At 41.8% G+C, this 21,436-nt stretch overlaps 1 protein-coding gene and 1 pseudogene across 5 annotated transcripts in view; both read right to left on the reverse strand.

Annotated features, from left to right (window-relative positions):
- LOC129854849 (spermatogenesis-associated protein 6-like) overlaps window positions 1–12,076 on the reverse strand; it is a 28,035-nt pseudogene extending 15,959 nt beyond the window's left edge.
- A 2,795-nt stretch (window positions 12,077–14,871) lies between these two features.
- Window positions 14,872–21,436, reverse strand: part of LOC129855266 (cytosolic carboxypeptidase 6-like) — a 461,876-nt gene continuing 455,311 nt past the window's right edge. For 3 of the 5 annotated variants that reach the window (XM_055922728.1, XM_055922733.1, XM_055922732.1), the window contains one exon: window positions 14,872–15,884. In XM_055922728.1, coding sequence (XP_055778703.1) covers window positions 15,769–15,884 — 116 coding nt within the window. In that variant the 3' untranslated portion in view covers window positions 14,872–15,768. The remainder of the gene's footprint in view (window positions 15,885–21,436) is intronic. The other 2 variants (XM_055922731.1, XM_055922729.1) reach the window with 2 other exon arrangements.

The following is a 21,436-nucleotide window of genomic DNA, read 5'->3' on the forward strand; positions in this document are numbered from 1 at the left end:
CTCCAGACGAGCTTCAATGCCATACAACTCGCCTTCCGTGGCCTCCAACTGCTCTTAAACGCAAGTAAAACTAAATGCATGCTATTCAACCGGTCACTGCCCGCACCTGCTCGCCCGTCCAGCATCACTACTATAGACGGCTCCGACTTAGAATACGTGGACAACTACAAATACCTTGGTGTCTGGTTAGACTGTAAACTCTCCTTCCAGACTCACATTATTAAGCATCTCCAATCCAAAATTAAATCTAGAATCGGCTTCCTATATCGCAACAAAGCATTCTTCACTCATGCTGCCAAACATACCCTCGTAAAACTGACCATCCTACTGATCCTCGACTTCAGTGATGTCATCTATAAAATAGCCTCCAACACTCTACTCAACAAACTGGATGCAGTCTATCACAGTGCCATCCGTTTCGTCACCAAAGCCCCATACACTACCCACCAGTGCGACCTGTACGCTCTCGTAGGTTGGCCCACGCTTCGTAATCGCCAAACCCACTGGCTACAGGTTATCTACAAGTCTCTGCTAGGTAAAGCCCCGCCTTATCTCAGCTCACTGGTCACCATAGCAGCACCCACTCGTAGCACGCGCTCCAGCAGGTATATCTCACTGGTCACCCCCAAAGCCAATCCCTCCTTTGGTTGTCATCGTTGTTGAAACACTGTGCGATGTTTAAAACGGTGAGAAATCGCAGAATGGTGATTTTACTAAATGACTGAAGAGTTTGACTGTGTGATGTTAGGTGGCATCTTGTGTAAATATTTTCCGTCTGGATTTTAATGATTTGTACAGATTAATTTTGTATCGCTCAGTACAATGGCAGGAATATGAGCATTTGTGATTTCAGACTTTTTTGTTATGATACTTATTTTTTCCTTCCAGTTCTCTGCTGCCTATGACTGGAACGAACTGCAAAAATCTCTGAAGCTGGAAACACTTATCTCCCTCACTAGCTTTAAGCACCAGCTGTCAGAGCAGCTCACAGATTACTGCACCTGTACATAGCCCATCTATAATTTAGCCCAAACAACTACCTCTTCCCCTACTGTATTTATTTATTTATTCTGCTCCTTTGCACCCCATTATTTCTATTTTTACTTTTCACATTCTTCCACTGCAAATCTACCATTCCAGTGTTTTACTTGCTATATTGTATTTACTTCGCCACCATGGCCTTTTTTTGCCTTTACCTCCCTTATCTCACCTCATTTGCTCACATTGTATATAGACTTATTTTTCTACTGTATTATTGACTGTATGTTTTGTTTATTCCATGTGTAACTGTGTTGTTGTATGTGTCGAATTGCTATGCTTTATCTTGGCCAGGTCGCAGTTGCAAATGAGAACTTGTTCTCAACTAGCCTACCTGGTTAAATAAAGGTGAAATAAAATAAAAAATAATATACAGTGCACTCGGAAAGTATTCAGACCCCTTGACTTTTTACACATTTTGTTACGTTACAGCCTTATTCTGAAATATATATTTTTTAAATTCCCTCATCAATCTACACACAATACCCCAAAATACAAAGTGAAAACAGGTTTTTAGATATTTTTGAAAATGTATTAAAATAAAAAATCGGAAATACTTTATTTACATAACTATTCAGACCCTTTACTATGAGACTCAATATTGAGTTTAGGTGCATCCTGTTTCCATTGATCATCCCTGAGATATTTCTACAGCTTGATTGGAGTCCACCTGTGGTAGATTCAATTGATTGGACATGATTTGGAAAGGCCCACACCTGTTTATATTAGGTCCCACAGTTGACAGTGCATGTCAGAGCAAACGAGGTTGAAGGAATTGTCCGTATAGCTCCGAGACAGGATTGTGTCTAGGCACAGATCTGGGGAAGGGTACCAAAAACATTCTGCAGCCTTGAAGGTCCCCAAGAACATAGTGGCCACCATCATTCCTAAATGGAATAAGTTTGGAACCACCAAGACTCTTCCTAGAGCTGGCCTCACGGCCAAACTGAGCAATCGGGGGAGAAGGGCCTTGGTCAGGGAGGTGACCAAGAACTCGATGGTCACTCTGACAAAGCTCCAGAGTTCCTCTTTGGAGATGGGAGAAACTTTCAGAAAGACAACCATCTCTGCAGCACTCCACCAATCAGGCCTTTATGGTAGAGTGGCCAGAAAGAAGCCACTCCTCAGTAAAAGGCACATGACATCCCGCTTGGAGTTTGCCAAAAGGCACCTAAAGGCTTCTCAGACCATGAGAAACAAGATTCTGTGGTCTGATGAAACCAAGATTGAACTCTTTGGCCTGAATGCCAAGGGTCACGTCTGGAGGAAACCTGGCACCATCCTTACGGTGGCAGCATCATGCTGTGGGGATGTTTCTCAGTGGCAGGGACTGGGAGACTAGTCAGGATCGAGGCAAAGATGAATGGAGCAAAGTATAGAGAGATACTTCAGAAAACCTGCTCCAGAGCACCCAGAACCTCAGACTGGAGAGAAGGTTCATCTTCCAACAGGATAATGACCCCAAGCACACAGCCAAGACAACGCAGGAGTGGCTTCGGGAAAAATCTCTGAATGTCCTTGAGTGGCCTAGCCAGAGCCCGGTGTATAAACCTTACTGTCTCTCCGACATTTGCAACATTATTTCAATATTCAAATTCGATCTCCAACTGTCCCATAGTAGTGAACGAGAGAGAGAGAGGCAGGCATCGTTTCTCAGCCAGTGGAAATCATTAATCAACTGGCATAATTTTTATGGATATACACAAAGAAATGTAATTTGATAGAAGGTAAAACTAAATGAAGTGCAGCTAGTTTGCAGTTTTCCCAGCTTCAGTTTGATGTTATTGTGTTAGCTGTGTTGTTGGCTAGCTCCTCTGAACAACAGTTTCCTAACAAGAGAGCACATTTTCTATGCCAGGTGAAATCGTGTCTCCTAATCTCATTGTTATGGATGTATCCAAATAAATGTCACTAGAAAACAGCTTAAACAAACGCTGTTACTGCTGTTATTCTGTCTGCACTGTTTGACGTGACTGTAAGTTAGCTGTAGTTGGCAAGCTAGCAAGCAAGGGATGTTGCCAGCCAGTATGGCAATAGAACATTTAGTACGAACGGCTGGGTTGCATCCATAGATACAGAACAAAAAGACTAAACAACTGGTCACGTCTCTGGCAACTGAACCAATAGATCAAACGACTCGCCGGCTTGGGTAGCAACCCTAGACTTGAGTAGGGACTATATCTTGTGGAAGGATGAAAAAGTATGAATAAATTCATCAAAATAATGAAAATATGTCTTTCAGTTTTTGGATATGTTGGTAACCCGTTATATAAAAGTGATAATGCCCTCGAAGCCAGTGTTTGGAGGACTTTGTCTCGGGCCTAACAACACCGGTGCCAATATGTCCTCCAAACACCGGCTTCTCGGGCATTGTCTCTTAAATACAGGCTGCAAACATAAACTGACTATACAAAATATATGTAATGTGCTCCCACCATTAAGTAAGCCTATAGTGAAACGGGAGCATCAATTCAAAAGAACACAAGAGCAAAGATATTGGGAAATATTGTGTAAGACATGCTATAAAACCAAAGAGACATTTGGATCACTGTCTTGTGTGGCAAAGAGAAAGCCTCATCTCTTTCCTCTTAACCATGGCTGTCTAGGAATTATTCAAATGTCTCACAGCTGAACAAACTTATTTTTGAATGCAGGAACACTAGTTGTGATGAGGACAGAGAGGAGAGGACACACACATTGGAGGCAGGTTGAGGCTGGCTATCTTTCCCATCACATTCCTTAAGGACGGATGTGCTTGCAAACTCCACTTTGGGAGAGATTCCCTGAGGGGACAGTAGAAAACAAAAGCCTTTAACAAGGTGATGCAAACCGAACCAGAAAGGTGACTTCAGATAACAATGCTTTTCTATGTATAGCTATGCTCATTAACAGTGGTGACCTGTCATTCAGGGGAGGTGGGGCAGAGCATCCACATTTTTAGCAAAACATTTTATGTTTTTGTTTCTTGGGCTTGCCTGTTTTACATGTTATTTTGGCATTAATACGTGTCACATATCAGTTTGCAAACAATGTAATTTTTTTATATGTTATTGAGTTAATAAAGCTGCATACAAACATGGCCTCTTTTTTGTTTTCTTAAGTAAGGCAGCTCCAAAATGCAGGCGTGTGGTGGTGGGGCAAGGCAGCAGAAAATATGGAGCATTGCACTGTGATTGGCTCAGTGTTCTGTCACTCATGGGGACACTACATCACCGCCAAGTCTAAGGGTAGAGCTCTAAAATTCTAGCCCCTTGGGTGCTGCCATAGAGTTACATTAGAAGTGCCCGTCAAAGAAGGCTCAAGGTCATTGGTCACAGATAAAACATTTCTTTAATTTTACTAGGAAAGTCAATTAAAAGCAATTCCTTATTTTCAATGATTGCCTAGGAACAGTGGGTTAACTGCCTTGTTCAGGGGCAGAACAACAGATCTTTACCTTGTCAGCTTAGGGATTTGAACTTGCAAACTTTTGGTTACTAGTCCAATGCTCTAACCACTAGGCTACCTGCCACCCCAAAATGTTGTCAAATCACGTTATATCTACAGTAGATAATCTTAGCTAGCAGTCATCATCATGAATCAAGTTGATAATCTACTGGCAAATCCTTTATAATCCTTGTCATATTAATTTTTTTATTTTTTATTTAACCTTTATTTAACTAGGCAAGTCAGTTAAGAACAACTTCTTATTTACAATGAAGGCCTACCTCGGCCAAACCAGGACGATGCTGGGCCAACTGTGCGCCGCCCTATGGGACTCCCAATCACGGCCGGATGTGATACAGCCTGGATTCGAACCAGGGATTGTAGTGACGCCTCATGCACTGAGATGCAGTGCCTGCACCACTCGGGAGCCAAGAAAAAATTAAATAATGAAGAGAAATTATAAATAAAACGTATCGGTGCTCATCGGCATTTGGACATTACACAACAAGTTGGAAATCGCAAATTCAACAATGAGTGGTTTGGAAGGAATCAGTGGCTAAGTGGCTAACTGCAAGCATTGCAAAGCAATCATTAGCCTGCTATTCAGTGGAGTGGCTGTGTGGTCCCAAATCTAAGATTAAGGGTCTCTTTTCCAGGTTTAAAATGAGAAACATTCAACATTGGCCATGTTGTCAATGAAGCATAATTTGTGTCATGCTCAAAACAACTGTTAACTCGGAACTGCAAAATCTGACTTCAGTGAGTTCAAGACAACTGGGAACTCGGGAAAAACGTGCTATGACTGGGAAAATACGTTTTGAACTTTCATCCAACTCAGATTTGTAAATCAGGAACTCGGGCCTCTTTCTAGAGCTACGACCCGAAGATTACTGACGTCATCATGATTCAAACTTTTTGGGGGGAGTTCCCAGTTGTCTTGAAAGCACCATAAATCCAGAGAATGCCAGTCTTTGATGACAAAGTTAGATGCCAAAATTTGCCCACAATGGCCCGCCTCTCCACCTTCCTGTTTAAGTGAGTCCAAACATGTCTTGTATGCTGCTGCATAAATTATGTAATATGCCAGGGAGATATGTATACTGTAACTAAGAAAGTAATACTAAGTATAAGTTATGTAGTAATCTGTTAGTAGCCCATGTGCCTCACCATTATAATTTGGTCTATTTTCACCTCTTAATTTAAACTAATGTTCTGACTTGATGGTGCACATGTAGCCTATAACCTGTTTTTGAGAAATGTAATCATTGAATACTGTAAGAGCTTTCATTGTCTGTTTATATGCCCCATTTATTTATCCTACTGTTCTGACTTGGTGTACAGGGAGAACACTGTAAGATCGGCCCATGTTCTGAATTCAGTCGCTGTACATTTCGAAAGTGCTGAACAGATAGTTATATTGACTACATCCGTCCTAGCTCGCTCATTAATGTCTACAGATTGCCTCTTATGCACTTGTTGTCCCCTTATGCCATAGTTTGTACACATACATGCATCCCAATTTCTTTTTTTGCCCCACCAAGATTGACATGCTAAAATCACCACTGCTCATTAACAACAGAGAAAAGCCAAGAGAGGACCCTAGACAGGTTACTTTTAGAAATGATGAAATCCATGTCCCTATTATGATTAAAAACCATGAACTGCTGGACATTTACAAGTTGTCTGGAAAGTCATACCTGGAGGCACAAGGGGACCGATCTCGATACTGGAATTTACACATGACTTTCCTATGCACTTCTCAGTAGTTGGTATTCAGACTTACCTTATCCTGTTGGGGATGGGGGCGCTGTTTAGACTATTTATGCTAATGTGGCTAATTTTTTAAACGGCTTCCCACAAAATCCTTGATCGTACAATATGCATATTATTATTATTATTGGATAGAAAACAGTCTATAGTTTCTATAGGAGTTGAAATTTTGTCTCTAAGTGGAACAGAGCCCATTCTACAGCAATTTCCCTGACATGGAGTCAGATTTGAGAAATGTTGGCCACTTTTCTGAAGTCAGTTAAAAGGGCACTGTCGTTGCTATGACTATACGGACACTTCTTACGTCTTCCCCTGGATGCCTTTACGTGATGACGATTCCAACGGGGTCGATTGCTCGTTCACAGGCCCTACAAATGAAAAAAACCTTTAGCTAGCAAGTCTTTTCTTGCTGCGTAACGCGCGTGGAAGACACCGACCCTCTCCTGTTCCAAGCGTTAGTTTAGCCTGTTATATTTCTCCGGTCATCTTTTCACTCGTTATAGGAGTTACAAACATCATAAAGTAGTTAATTTAAAGCGTTTTATAGCAATTTATATCCGTTTAGTGCGATTTTGGGACATTTATTTTTGCAACGATGTGAAAAGTTGGGCACGCTTTTCAGTTCATCCCGAACGTAGTTGACATTTCCACATGGCAAGAGGACAGCTTTCCACCAAAAGACGATTTCTCCCAAGAAAGGATCCTTTGCCCAAGATACTGATGGAAGAACAGCTCAAGGTAGGACATTTTTATTATGATAAATCGTGTTTCTGTCGAAACATTTTAGTGGCTTAGGACGCCATGTTTTTTGACGTAGCTTCGCTTGGCGCAAACTGTATTGAAAAGTAAGGATAAATTAAAAAATGTAATAACGCAATTGTATTAAGAATTAAATTGTCTATCAATCCCTGTCCACCCTATATTTTTTAGTCACGTTTATGAGTATTTATGTATAAGAGTAGATCACTGTCTAAGTGGCGCAAGGACAAATTCTGACCAGCTGAGTTACATTTCACATTGTCTAACCATGATTTTGGTGGCTAAATATAAACATTTTCGATCAAACTGTATATGCATGTTGTAATGTGATGTTACAGGAGTGTCATCGGAAGAATTCTGAGAAGGTTAGTGAAAAAATTAATATCTTTTGGCGATGTTGACTTTTATCGCTCACTTTGGCTAGAATCAATGCTGGGCTGCTAATTGCTATGTGCTAAGCTAATATAACGATTTATTGTGTTTTCGCTGTAAGACACTTAGAAAATCTGAAATATTGTCTGTATTCACAGGATCTGTGTCTTTCGATTCGTGTATGCTGTGTATTTTTACGAAATGTTTGATGATTAGTAGTTAGGTAAACACGTTGCTCATTGTAATTATTCTAGTCCATTTGTGATGGTGGGTGCAATTGTAAACTATGCCATCTACCTGAAATATGCACTTTTTTCTAACAAAACCTATCCCATACCATAAATATGTTATCAGACTGTCATCTAATGAGTTTTTTTGTTGGTTAGGGGCTATAAATATCTTAGTTTAGCCGAATTGGTGATGGCTACTGGTGTTGGTGGACAAATAAAAGATGGTGGATTATGCTAATGTGTTTTTAGGTAATAGATGTACATCTTTACATATTGTGTCTTCCCTGTAAAACATTTTAAAAATCGGAAATGTTGACTGGATTCACAAGATCTGTGTCTTTCATTAGCTGTATTGGACTTTAATGTGTGAAAGTTAAATATTTTAAAAATATATTTTTTTTGAATTTCGCGGCACTGGTTTTTCAGTGGGGGGGGGGGGGGGGTGTGCCGCTAGCGCCACGCTGATCCTAGACAGGTTAAGAAAGTATGTAATAATGGGCTTTGCAGGCTTGGTTCCCTTGCGCTCGCAGAATACATGTAATTCAACCGCTGAAAACCCTCCCACTTGCTGGCCAACAGATTTTCTTGTGGAGTTTTTATTCAATAGGGTTTTCAGTACATTTATCTTTAATAATCTTTTATCTTACATTTATTACGGTGTACCTTTAATAAGATTTTTTTCGACAGACTACAATACATTGAGAGAACGGTTTAGAAAATAGGGATCAATGAATGAAAGCCATCTAAACATATGTATATTCGTCTCTGTTTTAACACTAAGTGGTAGATTACAAAATATTCAGATTTTGTAGATTATTACGCACATTTTAGGTTTAGGAAAGTATGTATGAATCCTAAAAAAAATGTTTTGGAGAGCCTTTAGTGACGAATTCTGAAAATTGCCACATTAGGTTTTTTAACCAACAGTAATGTTGGAAGATTAGTGTACATAGAAATTTAATAGGAACAATAGTGTACAATAGTAAACTATACCCTCCTCTATTGCCTGCACTAACCACGTGATGACACAGACACGTATTGCGCCATGCGTCAGGTTCAAACTTTTACGGCTTGGTCTGCCCTCTGCTACATAACGATTTAATTAGCCTACATGTCTTTTTTTTAATATTATCAATTATTACTAATGTTCCCCAGCAACAACCACATGGCCGTAATGGCATTTGCAGAGGAAGCAAATGAAGGTTAACAAAACGATGTAATTAAATAGAATGATAATGTAGGCTATACCAACTGAAGGGAACTAACAGTAAATTGGCAGTTGAATATGTGTTGTTATTAGGCCTACTGAAGGTCGATACTGATAGTGGCTAATATTTTAACATGATAGAAATAGGAAACAGATAAAGTCGGGGTAGCCTATAATTATTACATTCAAGAGTGCTCATCCCTGTAAGTTTAAAGGCTGTACAATTAAGTACAATTAAAATTCGGCATATTGGCACAGAATATATGTCACGGCTGATGCTGGAAGAAGACCAAGGTGCAGCGTGGTGAACGTATATAGTCCTTTTTATTTGAATGTCGCCAACAAAACAATAAACAATACAAAATGACCGTGAAGCTTAACAGGGCTATGGAGCCTCTAACAAAGTTAACTACCCACCCCGAAAGGAGGGAAAAAGGGCTACCTAAGTATGGTTCCCAATCAGAGACAACGATAGACAGCTGTCTCTGATTGAGAACCATACCTGGCCAAAACATAGAAATAAAGAAACATAGAAAACAAAACATAGAATGCCCACCCCAAATCACACCCTGACCAAACCAAATAGAGACATAAAAAGGCTCTAAGGTCAGGGCGTGACAGTACCCCCCCCTCCCCCAAAGGTGCGGACTCCGGCCGCAAAACCTGAACCTATAGGGGAGGGTCTGGATGGGCATCTATCCGCGGTGGCGGCTCAGGTGCGGGACGCAGACCCCGCTCCACCTTTGGCTCACCCCACTTTGGTGGCACCTTTGGTGTGGGGACCCTCGTCACCGACCCTGGACTGGGGACCCTCGTCACAGGCCCCGGACTGGGCACCCTCGTCGCAGGCCCCGGACTGGGCACCCTCGCCGCGGACCCCGGACTGGGCACCCTCGCCGCGGACCCCGGACTGGGCACCCTCGCCAGAGGCTCCAGACTGGGGACCGTCGCCGGAGACTCCTGACTGGAGAACGTCGCCGGAGGCTCCGGACTGGAGAACGTCGCCGGAGGCTCCGGACTGGGGACCGTCGCCGGAGGCTCCGGACTGGGGACCGGTGCCGGAGGCTCCGGACTGGTGACCGTCGCTGGAGACTCCAGACTGAAGGCCGTCGCTGGAGGCTTCGTTCCTTGACTCCTCACTGGAGGCTTCGTGCCATGGATCATCACTGGAGGCTTCGTGCCATGGATCAACACTGGAGGCTTCATGCCATGGATCAACACTGGAGGCTTCTTGCCATGGATCATCACTGGAGGCTTCGTGCCATGGATCCTCCCTGGAGGCTTCTTGCCATGGATCATCACTGGAGGCTTCTTGCCATGGATCATCACTGGAGGCTTGGACTGGAGGGATACACAGGAGGCCTGGCTCTGGGAGCAGGCACAGGACTCACCAGGCTGGGAAGACATACAGGAGGCCTGGTTCTGGGAGCGGCCACAGGATACACTGGGCCGTGGAGGCGCACTGGAGGTCTCGAGCGTAGAGCCTGCACAACCCGTCCTGGCTGGATGGTTACTTTGGCCCGGGACGTGCGGAGCGCAGGCACAGGGCGCACTGGGCTGTGCAGACGCACCGGAGACACAATGAGCAGAGCCGGCGCAGGATATCCTGGGCCGTAGAGACGTACTGGCGGCCAGATGCGCTGAGCCGGCACCCTCCGACCTGGCTGGATGCCCACTCTAGCCCGGCCGATTCGGGGAGCGCACCGGGCTGTGAACCGGCATTGGAGACACCGTGCGCTCCACCGCATAACACGGTGCCTGACCAGTACGACGCTCGCCACGGTAAGCACAGGGAGTTGGCTCAGGTCTATAACCCGACTCCGCCAATCTCCCCATGCCTCTCGGGCTTCCTTGCTAGCCGTGTTCCCTCGTAACGATGGGCCCCTTTACCAGCTGCCTCCGCCTTCCTGGCTGCTTCCACCTGTTCCCATGGAAGGCGATCCCTTCCGGCCAGGATCTCCTCCCATGTCCAGGATCCTTTGCCGTCCCGGATGTCATCCCATGTCCAGTCCTCTTTTTTACAACGCTGCTTGGTCCTTTTGTGGTGGGTAGTTCTGTCACGGCCGATGCTGGAAGAAGACCAAGGTGCAGCGTGGTGAGCGTACATATTCCTTTTTATTTGAATGTCGCCAACAAAACAATAAACAATGCAAAACGACCGTGAAGCTTAACAGGGCTATGAAGCCTCTAACAAAGTTAACTACCCACCCGGAAAGAGGGAAAAAGGGCTACCTAAGTATGGTTTCAAATCAGAGACAACGATAGAACCATACCTGGCCAAAACATAGAAATAAAGAAACATAGAAAACAAAACATAGAATGCCCACCCCAAATCACACCCTGACCAAACCAGATAGAGACATAAAAAGGCTCTCTAAGGTCAGGGTGTGACAACATAATAAAATTTACTGTGGGAAAGTTGATATACTTCAGTTTGCTGCCATATGACTGGTTTCACATTTGTCAGCGATTATAAGGTAAAATAGATCTAAAACAAGTGTCATTTATATTTTCAATTCCCTTCTCCAAACAGAGACTAATTTACCTAGCTCTTATCAATCGCTCTTATCAAGTTGTAAATTCCAGTGCATAGAGAATGCTGTTATTTCTATCAGAAAAAAATAAAGTACTTTTAGGGAATTAAAACATAAGTTAGTTGAAATCAAATCAAATAATTTAAATACAGTAAGACATTGTTAGTTTGGCAAAAAAAAACTAAGCCAACATTTGTGGGTTACATCTTATTTATTTTGGGCCCTCACTACAGACAGCGATATCGGTCTGCTAATATAGGACTAGTAAAGTTCCAGTGCATTACTTTGGGAAAAAATATTTAGTTAATTTATTTGATTAAAAACAAAATTTAATTCAGATTTTTCAGAGGGTGCTTTAATGCCCTCAGCACCCCTACTTCCCACGGCTATGTAATGTTCCATTTACAGCAATTAACTCGGGTCGGTATCGGGGCCAAGCTGAATCAGTTCAAAGGACGTTGTGTCAGCTAAGGGAATAATAGCACAGAGACATACGATGTTGAATATTATGGAGTGATACCACAGAAAGGCTCAAAATGAGAAATGATGCAAAAGGTACCACTACCTTCTAGGTTTGCAATGGGAACTGGGTCAGCAGCTCCTGTGAACATCTTCAGAGAGAGATAAAGAACAAAGTCAATTTGAGGATGACAATTAGGTTGTTTTGTTTTCCGCTAAGCAACGTTGTGGTTCGGGGTTAAGAGTACGCCTTCTATCTTTCTTACATTCACAAAGACCATCTTCTCATGGAATTAAAGAGGAAATACAGGAGGCAGACAGAGAGTCTTCTTGAACTGTCCCATGATGCAGACACTGAGGCATATGTCTTCCTGATTGGGTAATACAACCTGGACAAGTAATCTGTAATCAAACAAATCAACTGTAGATAGCTAACGTTACAAGGCTAATGTTAGCTACATAGCTATTGCTTACTTTGTGCAATAAGTTGCTTGGTAGGAGTTACAGAGCTTGCAAGCTTGTAGTTCTAAAAGCCAGAAAGAAGTTACCTCTGGTTCGTTCAGCCATCCCTATGGGAAAAATGAATGGGGAAAGAATATGAGATCTTTTACGTCTTCGGAGACCTTTTACATAATAGCAGTCAGATAACATGACCTTTATGAATCATTTAATTTATGTGTTTTTTATTATTGCATAAACTCTTCAAAATGCACAAATAGTGATGTTAGCTGATGAAGATTATCTCATAGAACAAAATGTATAAGATCTCCTCAGCCTGTGTTTACCATAGACCTTATTTTCAGCATTTATCCAAAACCCCACTAAAAACCGCCATTAATTTTCCTCATAGGCTTTGCTCAACGTACCATGGCGGAATTAGTGCCTACAAAAAGACGGCATTACTATGTATTAGCTAGTTAGAGACAAACCAGAAGAGAACCGCGATACTGCAGGCATTGTTTCCAGATAACAGGATCCCCCATTATAGTGAATGGGGAAATCTTTGTGGTCAGCATTTGTGGATATTAAAAAAATAACAAACGCAATCATGGTACCAATAATTGCTTATAGTTCACAAGATGTTCTTCTTTGAACCGATTACTTTAAAATCACACACTGACAAAGTTAAAATGATAATTTAGTTGCTAAAGGAATCCTGCAGTACCTTAGTCAGCCTTCAATTTGATAGACTCAATGAGAGGAGGCAGCACTGAGCTAGCCTGCAACGTCACTTCCTAGAGTAGTTCAAACTGCGCATAGGATGTCTTTAAAAACTCCTCCATGTAGCAAGATGGTGACATGCTGAAATTACACTTCCTGATCTTCAAATGTGTCACTGAGCATTCTCATAGGAATAAATGGGGTGACGTCATCAATGGCTTTGTCCATTTTTTTTTTTTTACAGTCCATGAAACAAACTCAATGGGCTGGCAAGCTAACTATTTTGCTTGGGAGTTTACTTTTGTTCACAGAGTGTGTAATCGTGTATATTGATGGTTGGAAGATAGATAGCAAGCTAACATTTGCTAGCTAACGTTAACTAGGTAGCTGAGTGTCAAATATTATTCAGTGGGTTATTATTGGCATTATGGATGAAGTAAAAACGTATTGAGAATAAATAACATATCAGGTTGTACTTATATAGTATGCTTACTTATTTTCTTGTGTTCTTATTTTTATTTCTCTTGTGTTTTCATTTTATCTTGTGTTATTTGTAGTATTACATTGTTATTGATTACTGCATTGTTGGGTTTAGAGCCAGCAAGAAAGGCATTTCACTGTACTTGTGCATGTGACATTAAAACTCGAAACTTAAAACTACCTACAGCTTGGATTTCCATTTGCACCGTGCATTTCAGGGCTTTCTGAGACATTTTGGAGGAAAGCTTATTTTGAGGCGTCAACCACCCATTTTACTAACAGGAAGCAGTGATCTTGGTGGTCATTTGACTCTTGAGGGAAAAGATAACTGGAATTTAATCAAATCTGCATTCCATAGACTGTGCTCAGTGGATGCAACAAAACGCCATTTATTGGGCAGATTGAGAATCAATAGAATTTTCTAATTTACGATGTCCTGACAAACAATACACCAAGGCCCGCAGAACGATAAAATAAGAGGATTTTATATCCCATCACGCAAGTATATTATTTTTGTAATGCTTGGACAGAAGTATTTGGAGTTATTTTGAAAAGGAAACCTCCATTCCTTGACCCCACTTTAGTTTTACATTTATGATCATCCTTTGATGAGTAATTATACACACCAACCTCTCCTGGTTTTGTGGCTGTTTTTATACAGGACTTACCAAAGCAGGGCTTTAAACAGACATTGTTTGATGTGCAATTAACCATCTTCTTAGATTAACAAGAGCCTCTGGGATTTGGTAAGAGGCTAACGATATCATTACAAATGTAAGGAAGGCTAATATTAAATATATATTTTTGACTATTGAAAAGAAAATGTATTAACAATTATGCATGCATAGCTGTTTACAAATAATTAGAAAGGAATATGCCCAGTCTAGTGGAGCAAGCAAGCAAATCTAGATACAGCTTAAAATGATAGCAGCACAGTGGGGACTATGCTCTTTGAATAGAATGAAGCATTTTCCTGTGTATGTCTGTGTGTGTCTGTGTCTGTGTGTGTGAAAGAGAGAACGATGTGCTAACATACACTACAGTGTTGGCCAGGGCAAAGTCTGACAGTAAAAGCATCAAAATACAAATGTCTTTCGTCATTCTCATTCAGCCTCTCCATCTTCTCGTCAACCATGTAAAAGTAATTTGTTTATGCTGTTATGCTGAGTGATTGCCTCACTTCTTCCAAATGACTGGTCTGAAAAAATACATGTTCTTCACGCTTCACTTGACTAATATATCATTCTCTCTCGCTCTTCTACTTATGCCTTTGTATTGAGCAAATCCCATGGATGGTGTTTTACAAAATGCAGTGAAAAAGCACTCAGTGCTCTGAACAGATAGGTTAAATAGATGTTTACATTGCAGTAAGAAAGGGAAGTGAATGGGTATCAGTGAATTTGACGCATTAAATTCATACTTGAGATGACCACCATTTTCTATAGGGATTTAAAATGCATTAATTTAATTGTATTATCCATGAAATTACTTCAGTTTACATGAAATTGAACCCAAGTCTGTTCCTTTTAATCACAAACACCTGTGTAAACTAATACACTAACAGTGACTGAACATTAATTTGACAAACTTACAAATGTGTGTTATATTTTATAGTTTTTATCAACACAATACTTAGATACTGATAAGGTAGTGACTAAACAAAAATGAGTTACCCCTCCCATTCCAAATCATGTATGATAGAGAGAGGCAAGATAAACACACAATAAGTTACATACAAGAGAAAACACATGCACTTATTTACAATGACATACATAAATACATTTGAATAAAAAGCAACACCTAAAAAGGAAAAAGCACACTGTGGTATTATGTAAGAATGACATATGAAGTCCTCAAATGGAGCATGAGATGTATATGTGTTAGCTTGATCGGTCCCATACATTTCATACAAAGTCAGAGAAACTTGCTCTAATGAAGTCCCATGGGTAAATGTCCTTCAATTAACATGCTATCCAAACGTGATCTTTTGTGAAAAGGAGTCCTTTATCTCAGGCTGGTGCATCTAATTTTCATGAGGGCTGTGTGGATATAGTATAGGCCTGTGAGTCCGGAGCCCCTATACAGTAGTCAGACGGGACTGGTGTTTCCAGCATGTTGTGGCGCTTCCTGGTGTCTAGTAGTCTAATCTTTAAGTCCCAGGTTCTTCCTCTCTGCTCCTCTCTCGCCCCCAAGGTCTTCTAGATCCCAATTCCATTCCCCTGTCGACCCTGGGACAATACCTATCTACTGAGGACACAAAAACACAAACAATAGTGAATATTATCAATTTAAACAAAAAGGATGTAAACTGACAAGTTCTAGAACTGTGTCATTAAAAACATGACCTGTTGATGTGATTTGTGGTTTGCGGTTTGTTGTCATCGATGAAGTTGTTGTGCCTGTAGTAGTCGAGGAAGGTGCGGGCGACATTTCTTCCCAGCTTCATGTCTGAGGGGACCGTGTTAAGGTTATTTTCTATAACATGAACATATGGCGCTGTTGGTCTTTAGTTTAGTCAACAATAAGGCCATTTCTCCCTGGCTGGGAGGCCTTTACGGGAGTTACAAAACCTCTAAATCCTGCCTCCGACACTCTACTATTAATTCCCAAAAAATAAAGCCCTAGTTTCTCCCTCACAGAACGAATAGAACCATTTGCAGTAAATAACTAAGCAATAACCAGTAGAGAAATGTGGTACATAAATGACCAGTATACAACACACTGTGTTCCACAGTAAGTGAGGGTAAATCAACTGCATTTCAGTCTGGTCAGCCAAAAACACGAAGGGGGAAGGCATCACATAGCGGCAATTACTTACCACCTAGGCTTTATTTAAATTAATAAGTCTAGCCCTCTTCGCCAACCACATTATGGAGGACATCAATAACTTGAGACACTCCATCATAAAACTGTGTGGACATTCTGCGTGCAGTTGCCATGACGCTGGGCTGGACTAGACAGCAAACACAAATAATAACAAGATGATTTAGATTGAGGAAAAAACAGTAAACAAACACTGTGGTCAATCTGGATGAATCAGCCGTACAGACATAAACAATATTATGCCAATACGGAAAACAATAAGAGAAACATTTCCTCATGTACAATTATAATTCATAGGGCCAGAGCTCATGAAAAAAATACAAAAAATCTATAGACTATCAGAGATGAACACGGCGGTTCCCCAGTTCAGGTGCTTTGTTATTACGAAAGTGTTCTTTACCAGACAGACAAATGATGAAATGTCACAGAGACATAATCGTTTACCTCTTCTTGTCATTTCCTTGTTGATGTTCAGATTTGACTTGTCTGTCACACCTCTGTGATTGAAACAAGTGCCCGTGAAAAAAGAAAGAAAGAAAGTGATTCAGTCGTTTGTATTTTTTTCAATTTCTGTCAACGGTCAGAATTTACCCATTAAACATACATCGTAGGCCCTATAGGTGAAATTCTATTACCTAAAGCAGTTAACTCATAACAAAAATCCATCCTTGGGCTGAATGGAGTCTCTGGGTGGAGGTCCATGCCTTTCTTGTAAGTGAACACATATGCACCTGCACACACACACACACACACACACACACACACACACACACACACACACACACACACACACACACACACACACACACACACACACACACACACACACACACACACACACACACACACACACACACACACACACACACAAACACACAATTTTAGGTTCCAAAAGGGTTCTTTGCAGAGGGATAGGGTTCTACCAAGAACCGTTTTCATCCTAAGAACCGTTTTAGGAAGAAAGGGTTCTTTGGTGATTGTTTGGAAGGCAAGAAGGATTCTTTGGAGGGTAAGAACGATTCGGCATAGAACTCTTCTGAATCTGAATAAGCTTTTTTATTGTAATTTTTCTTCTTACTTTTAGAAAGGAGTTTGAGTAATCTGATACGTTTAAAAGAAGTGTGAGAATATTTAAAACTTGACCTATATTATGGGAATATTTGTGCATGTATCTGGTATTCCCTTAATAATTTGACATGTACCCTACTGAGATAGTTGATATCTTCGGTGAAAAGCATGAGCTGGCACACACCCAAAAAGTTAGTAGAGTTGCTGACTAACTGTGAGTAAACCGTTGGCTATAAAAATAGAGTCGCAAAAGTGTTCAGAACCTTTGGCTTTCTTAACATTTTATTGTTTTACAAAGTGGGATTAAAATGGATTCAATTGTCACATTTTGGTCAACAATCTACACAAAATATTGAGTAATGTCAAAGTGGAAGATTACAATGTCTTGAAAAATATATAGTCATTGTATAAGTATTCAGCCACTTTGTTTAGGCAATCCTAAATTAGTTCAGGAGTAAAATTTGTCTTAATAAATCACACAAAAAGCTACATGGACTCATTGTGTGTGAAATAATAGGGGTTGACATGATTTTTGACACAATACCCAATAATGAAAAGCAAAAACAGTTTTTTGAAATTTGTGCAAAAAACTGAAATATCACATTTACATAAGTCTTTAGACCCCTTACTCAGTACTTTGTTGAAATACCTTTGGCAGCGATTACAGCCTTGAGTCTTCTTGGGTATGACGCTACAAGCTTGGCACACCTGTATTTGGGGAGTTTCTCCCATTCTTCTCTGCAGATCCTCTCAAGCTCTGTCAGGTTGGATGGGGAGCGTTGCTGCACAGCTATTTTCAGGTCTCTCCAAAGATGTTCGATCGGGTTCAAGTCCGGGCTGGGCCACTCAAGGACATTCAGACACTTGTCCCAAAGCCACTCTTGCAGTTAATTCAGAAAGTATTCAGACTCTGACTTTTTCAAAATGTGGTCACGTTACAGCCTTATTGTGAAATGGATTTAATAATTTCCCCCCTAATCAATCTATAGACAATATCCAATAATGACAAAGCAAAAACAGGTTTAGACATTTTTGCAAATGTATTAAAAATAAAAATCTGACATATCATATTTACATGAGTATTTGGACCAATACTTTGTTGAAGCACCTTTGGCAGCGATAACAGCATTGATTCTTCTTGGGTAGGACGCTAAAAGCTTGGCACACCTGTATTTGGGGAGTTTCTCCCATTCTTCTCTGCAGATCCTCTCAAGCTCTGTAAGGATGGATGGGGAGCTTCGCTCCAAAAAAAAATTAGGGGCGTGGATCAGAAAACCAGTCAGTATCTGTTGTGACCACCATTTGTCCAAAGTTTATGGCTGCCCACACCCGAACCGCCACCATTGGGCACTCTGTTCACAACATTGACATCAGCAAACCGCACGCCCACACAACGCCATAAACGCCGTCTGTCAGTTGAAACCGGGATTCATCCGTGAAGAGAACACTTCTCCAGCGTGGCAGTGGACATCGAAGGTGAGCATTTGCCCACTGAAGTTGGTTACGACGCCGAACTGCAGTCAGGTCAGGACCCTGGTGAGTACGACGAGCACACAAGTTCTCTAAAATGATGTTGGAGGTGGCTTATGGGTAGAGAAATTAACATTAAATTCTCTGGCAACAGCTCTGGTGTACATTCCTGCAGTCAGCATGCTAATTGCACGCTCCCTCAAAACGTGAGACATCTGTAGCATTGTGTTGTGTGACAAAACTGCACATTTTAGAGGGGCGCTTTATTGTCCGCAGCACAAGGTGCACCTGTGTAATGATTATGCTGTTTAATCAGCTCCTTGATATCCCACACCTGTCAGGTGGATAGATTATCTTGGCAAAGGAGAAATGCTCACTAACCTGGATGTAAACACATTTGTGCACAAAATGTGAGAGTAATAGGCTTTCTGTGCGTATGGAACATTTTTGGGATCTTTTATTTCAGCTAATTAAACATGGGACCAACACTTAACATGTTCCGTTTATATTTTTGTTCAGTATATACATATCTATTTTAACCTGCTCTACAGGAGGTTATCCTAAGAGGTCATGCTCACCAGCCACTGGGAGACCACCATCTGTCATGTATCCTTGACATCTTCATTTTGACCTCGGGAAAGTTTTGTGTTACCCCTTGGTCAACAGAAACGGCGCCAGCGCAAACGCATACTCTGAGCAATGACAGAAATGGCCCAGGATCCCGTGGAGTGCAGATGGCCTCTCAGCTTGTAATGTCACATCTCACATCTATCACAGGAAGTTGGTGATGGACGGACATTTCGGAAGGAGAGGACTTCATCTGCATCACAGCTACATGCGGGACACTCCAGCACCCTGATTGGCTGCTGGCCCGTTGTCAAAGGCAACTAGAGCGGTCGGGATGGGCTGCTAGCGGCAGGAAGTGGGACCCTGCCAAAGCACAGCTTGAGGGCCGCCCACGGAGGAGGGCGGAAATTTCCAAAATATTAACTCTACACACCAGGCAGGAAGAAAAGGTGCTGCATAATCAAGGGGTGTGGAAGTTTGGCATCCCTTCTTGCAACAGTGCATAAAGAAAAAAATATATGCAGTTGACAATATGTAAGTCTTGCACTGACACAAAAAGACATATTCCACTTAGAACACATAGACAGTACATTTGCCCTTTCAGAATGAAGACACAATTCAGAATTTCTCTTTTACTATCAAAGATTCTTCCAATTCCTTGTCTCCATAGAAAACAAGGCTGCCCAATATAAGTAGGTCCACTGGCTAAAATAAGCCTTCCCTGAAGGACTTTCCCTGCCAAGATGGAAAATATCTTCCTCTTAGGCTAATTTCTATACTAAATCTCCCTCCCTGGAGATAAACGCAGGACATAAGGAAAAAAGACTGGACACTAGACAGCTGGCTCTGAACTCATTAGCAGTCCATTGTACTGTAATTCACAGAGAGGACAGGCCAGAGAATACAGGATGTCCTTAGGAAACAAGGCAAGAAATTGGGTGGTAATTTAGGTGAGTGCTTCATCGCGTTATCAGATGGAAAACAGAACAGGGGAAGTAGACTACAGTCGATCTCATAGACAAATTCTGTGTGTGTGTAGCTTGCTGGTTAAGGTGATGGGAACTCACCTTTTAGTACATTGGAATGTCAGGTCAATGAGAAGGGGAGAGTTGTGCTGGATCTACAGTGGAGCAGAGAGGATGCTGCTGCAGCGTCAGAAGGAAGCAGCCTCTCTCTCTCTCATTGGATCGTGAGGAGGTTTAATATCTCTTCTATCCATCCTTGTAGGATCGATAAAGGCCTATGTTGTGACTCAAGGACGAGCCAACATGGGGTTGATGAGGTGACGAGACAACAGGGAAATGGACACTACACATTAGCTACGACAGATGATTTGTTTACCAGGCTGTTTATCTGCTTTCAGTGTCATGCGCCCAGTCTAAAGAAACAGACAGACGTACAATGATTCCCCAATGACAAGGAACAAGACATCAGCGTCCACAGCAGACCATTCCTAACAAGAAAACAAATTAGGGACATCAGCACCATCAATACCTTCAAGTGACAGGCCTGTCACCAGGGTGTCACAAAGAGCCAATTAACAATGCTAATTAAAACAGTAAACAGCGGTGGACAAAGGGAGCATATCTTTCCCCCCGCAGCTCAACTATGCTCAAAGACCTTGTGTCCTTTTCATATAGGACAAAAGCAACAAAACAACCATCTCCAACAAGAGGACACAACCAGGTAGTAAACTTTGTAGCTAATGTGTAAAGCTTCATTCATTTGACATCCAACACCTGTTCCCCCTATAGACTTATGGCTCCCCCTTACAGACATCCAGACATAAAACACAGGCATCCATGCAGTACCAAAGACATGCACACATGTGCAGGGTCATGCACACGCATGCAAACACACACACATGGAAGCACACACACGCATGCAAACACACACACATGGAAGCACACACACGCATGCAAACACACACACATGGAAGCACACACGCACACACACGGAAGCACACACCAGATAGGGGCCCATCTTCAGCAGATTCCTAATCGGGAATGACAGCCGTGATATGGAGTAGCCCTGAGTGCTGCAGGTCTGGGGTCTGTCCAGTGTCCGCTGCT

Source organism: Salvelinus fontinalis, chromosome 5, assembly GCF_029448725.1.
Source record: "Salvelinus fontinalis isolate EN_2023a chromosome 5, ASM2944872v1, whole genome shotgun sequence".
Classification (NCBI taxonomy): domain Eukaryota; kingdom Metazoa; phylum Chordata; class Actinopteri; order Salmoniformes; family Salmonidae; genus Salvelinus; species Salvelinus fontinalis.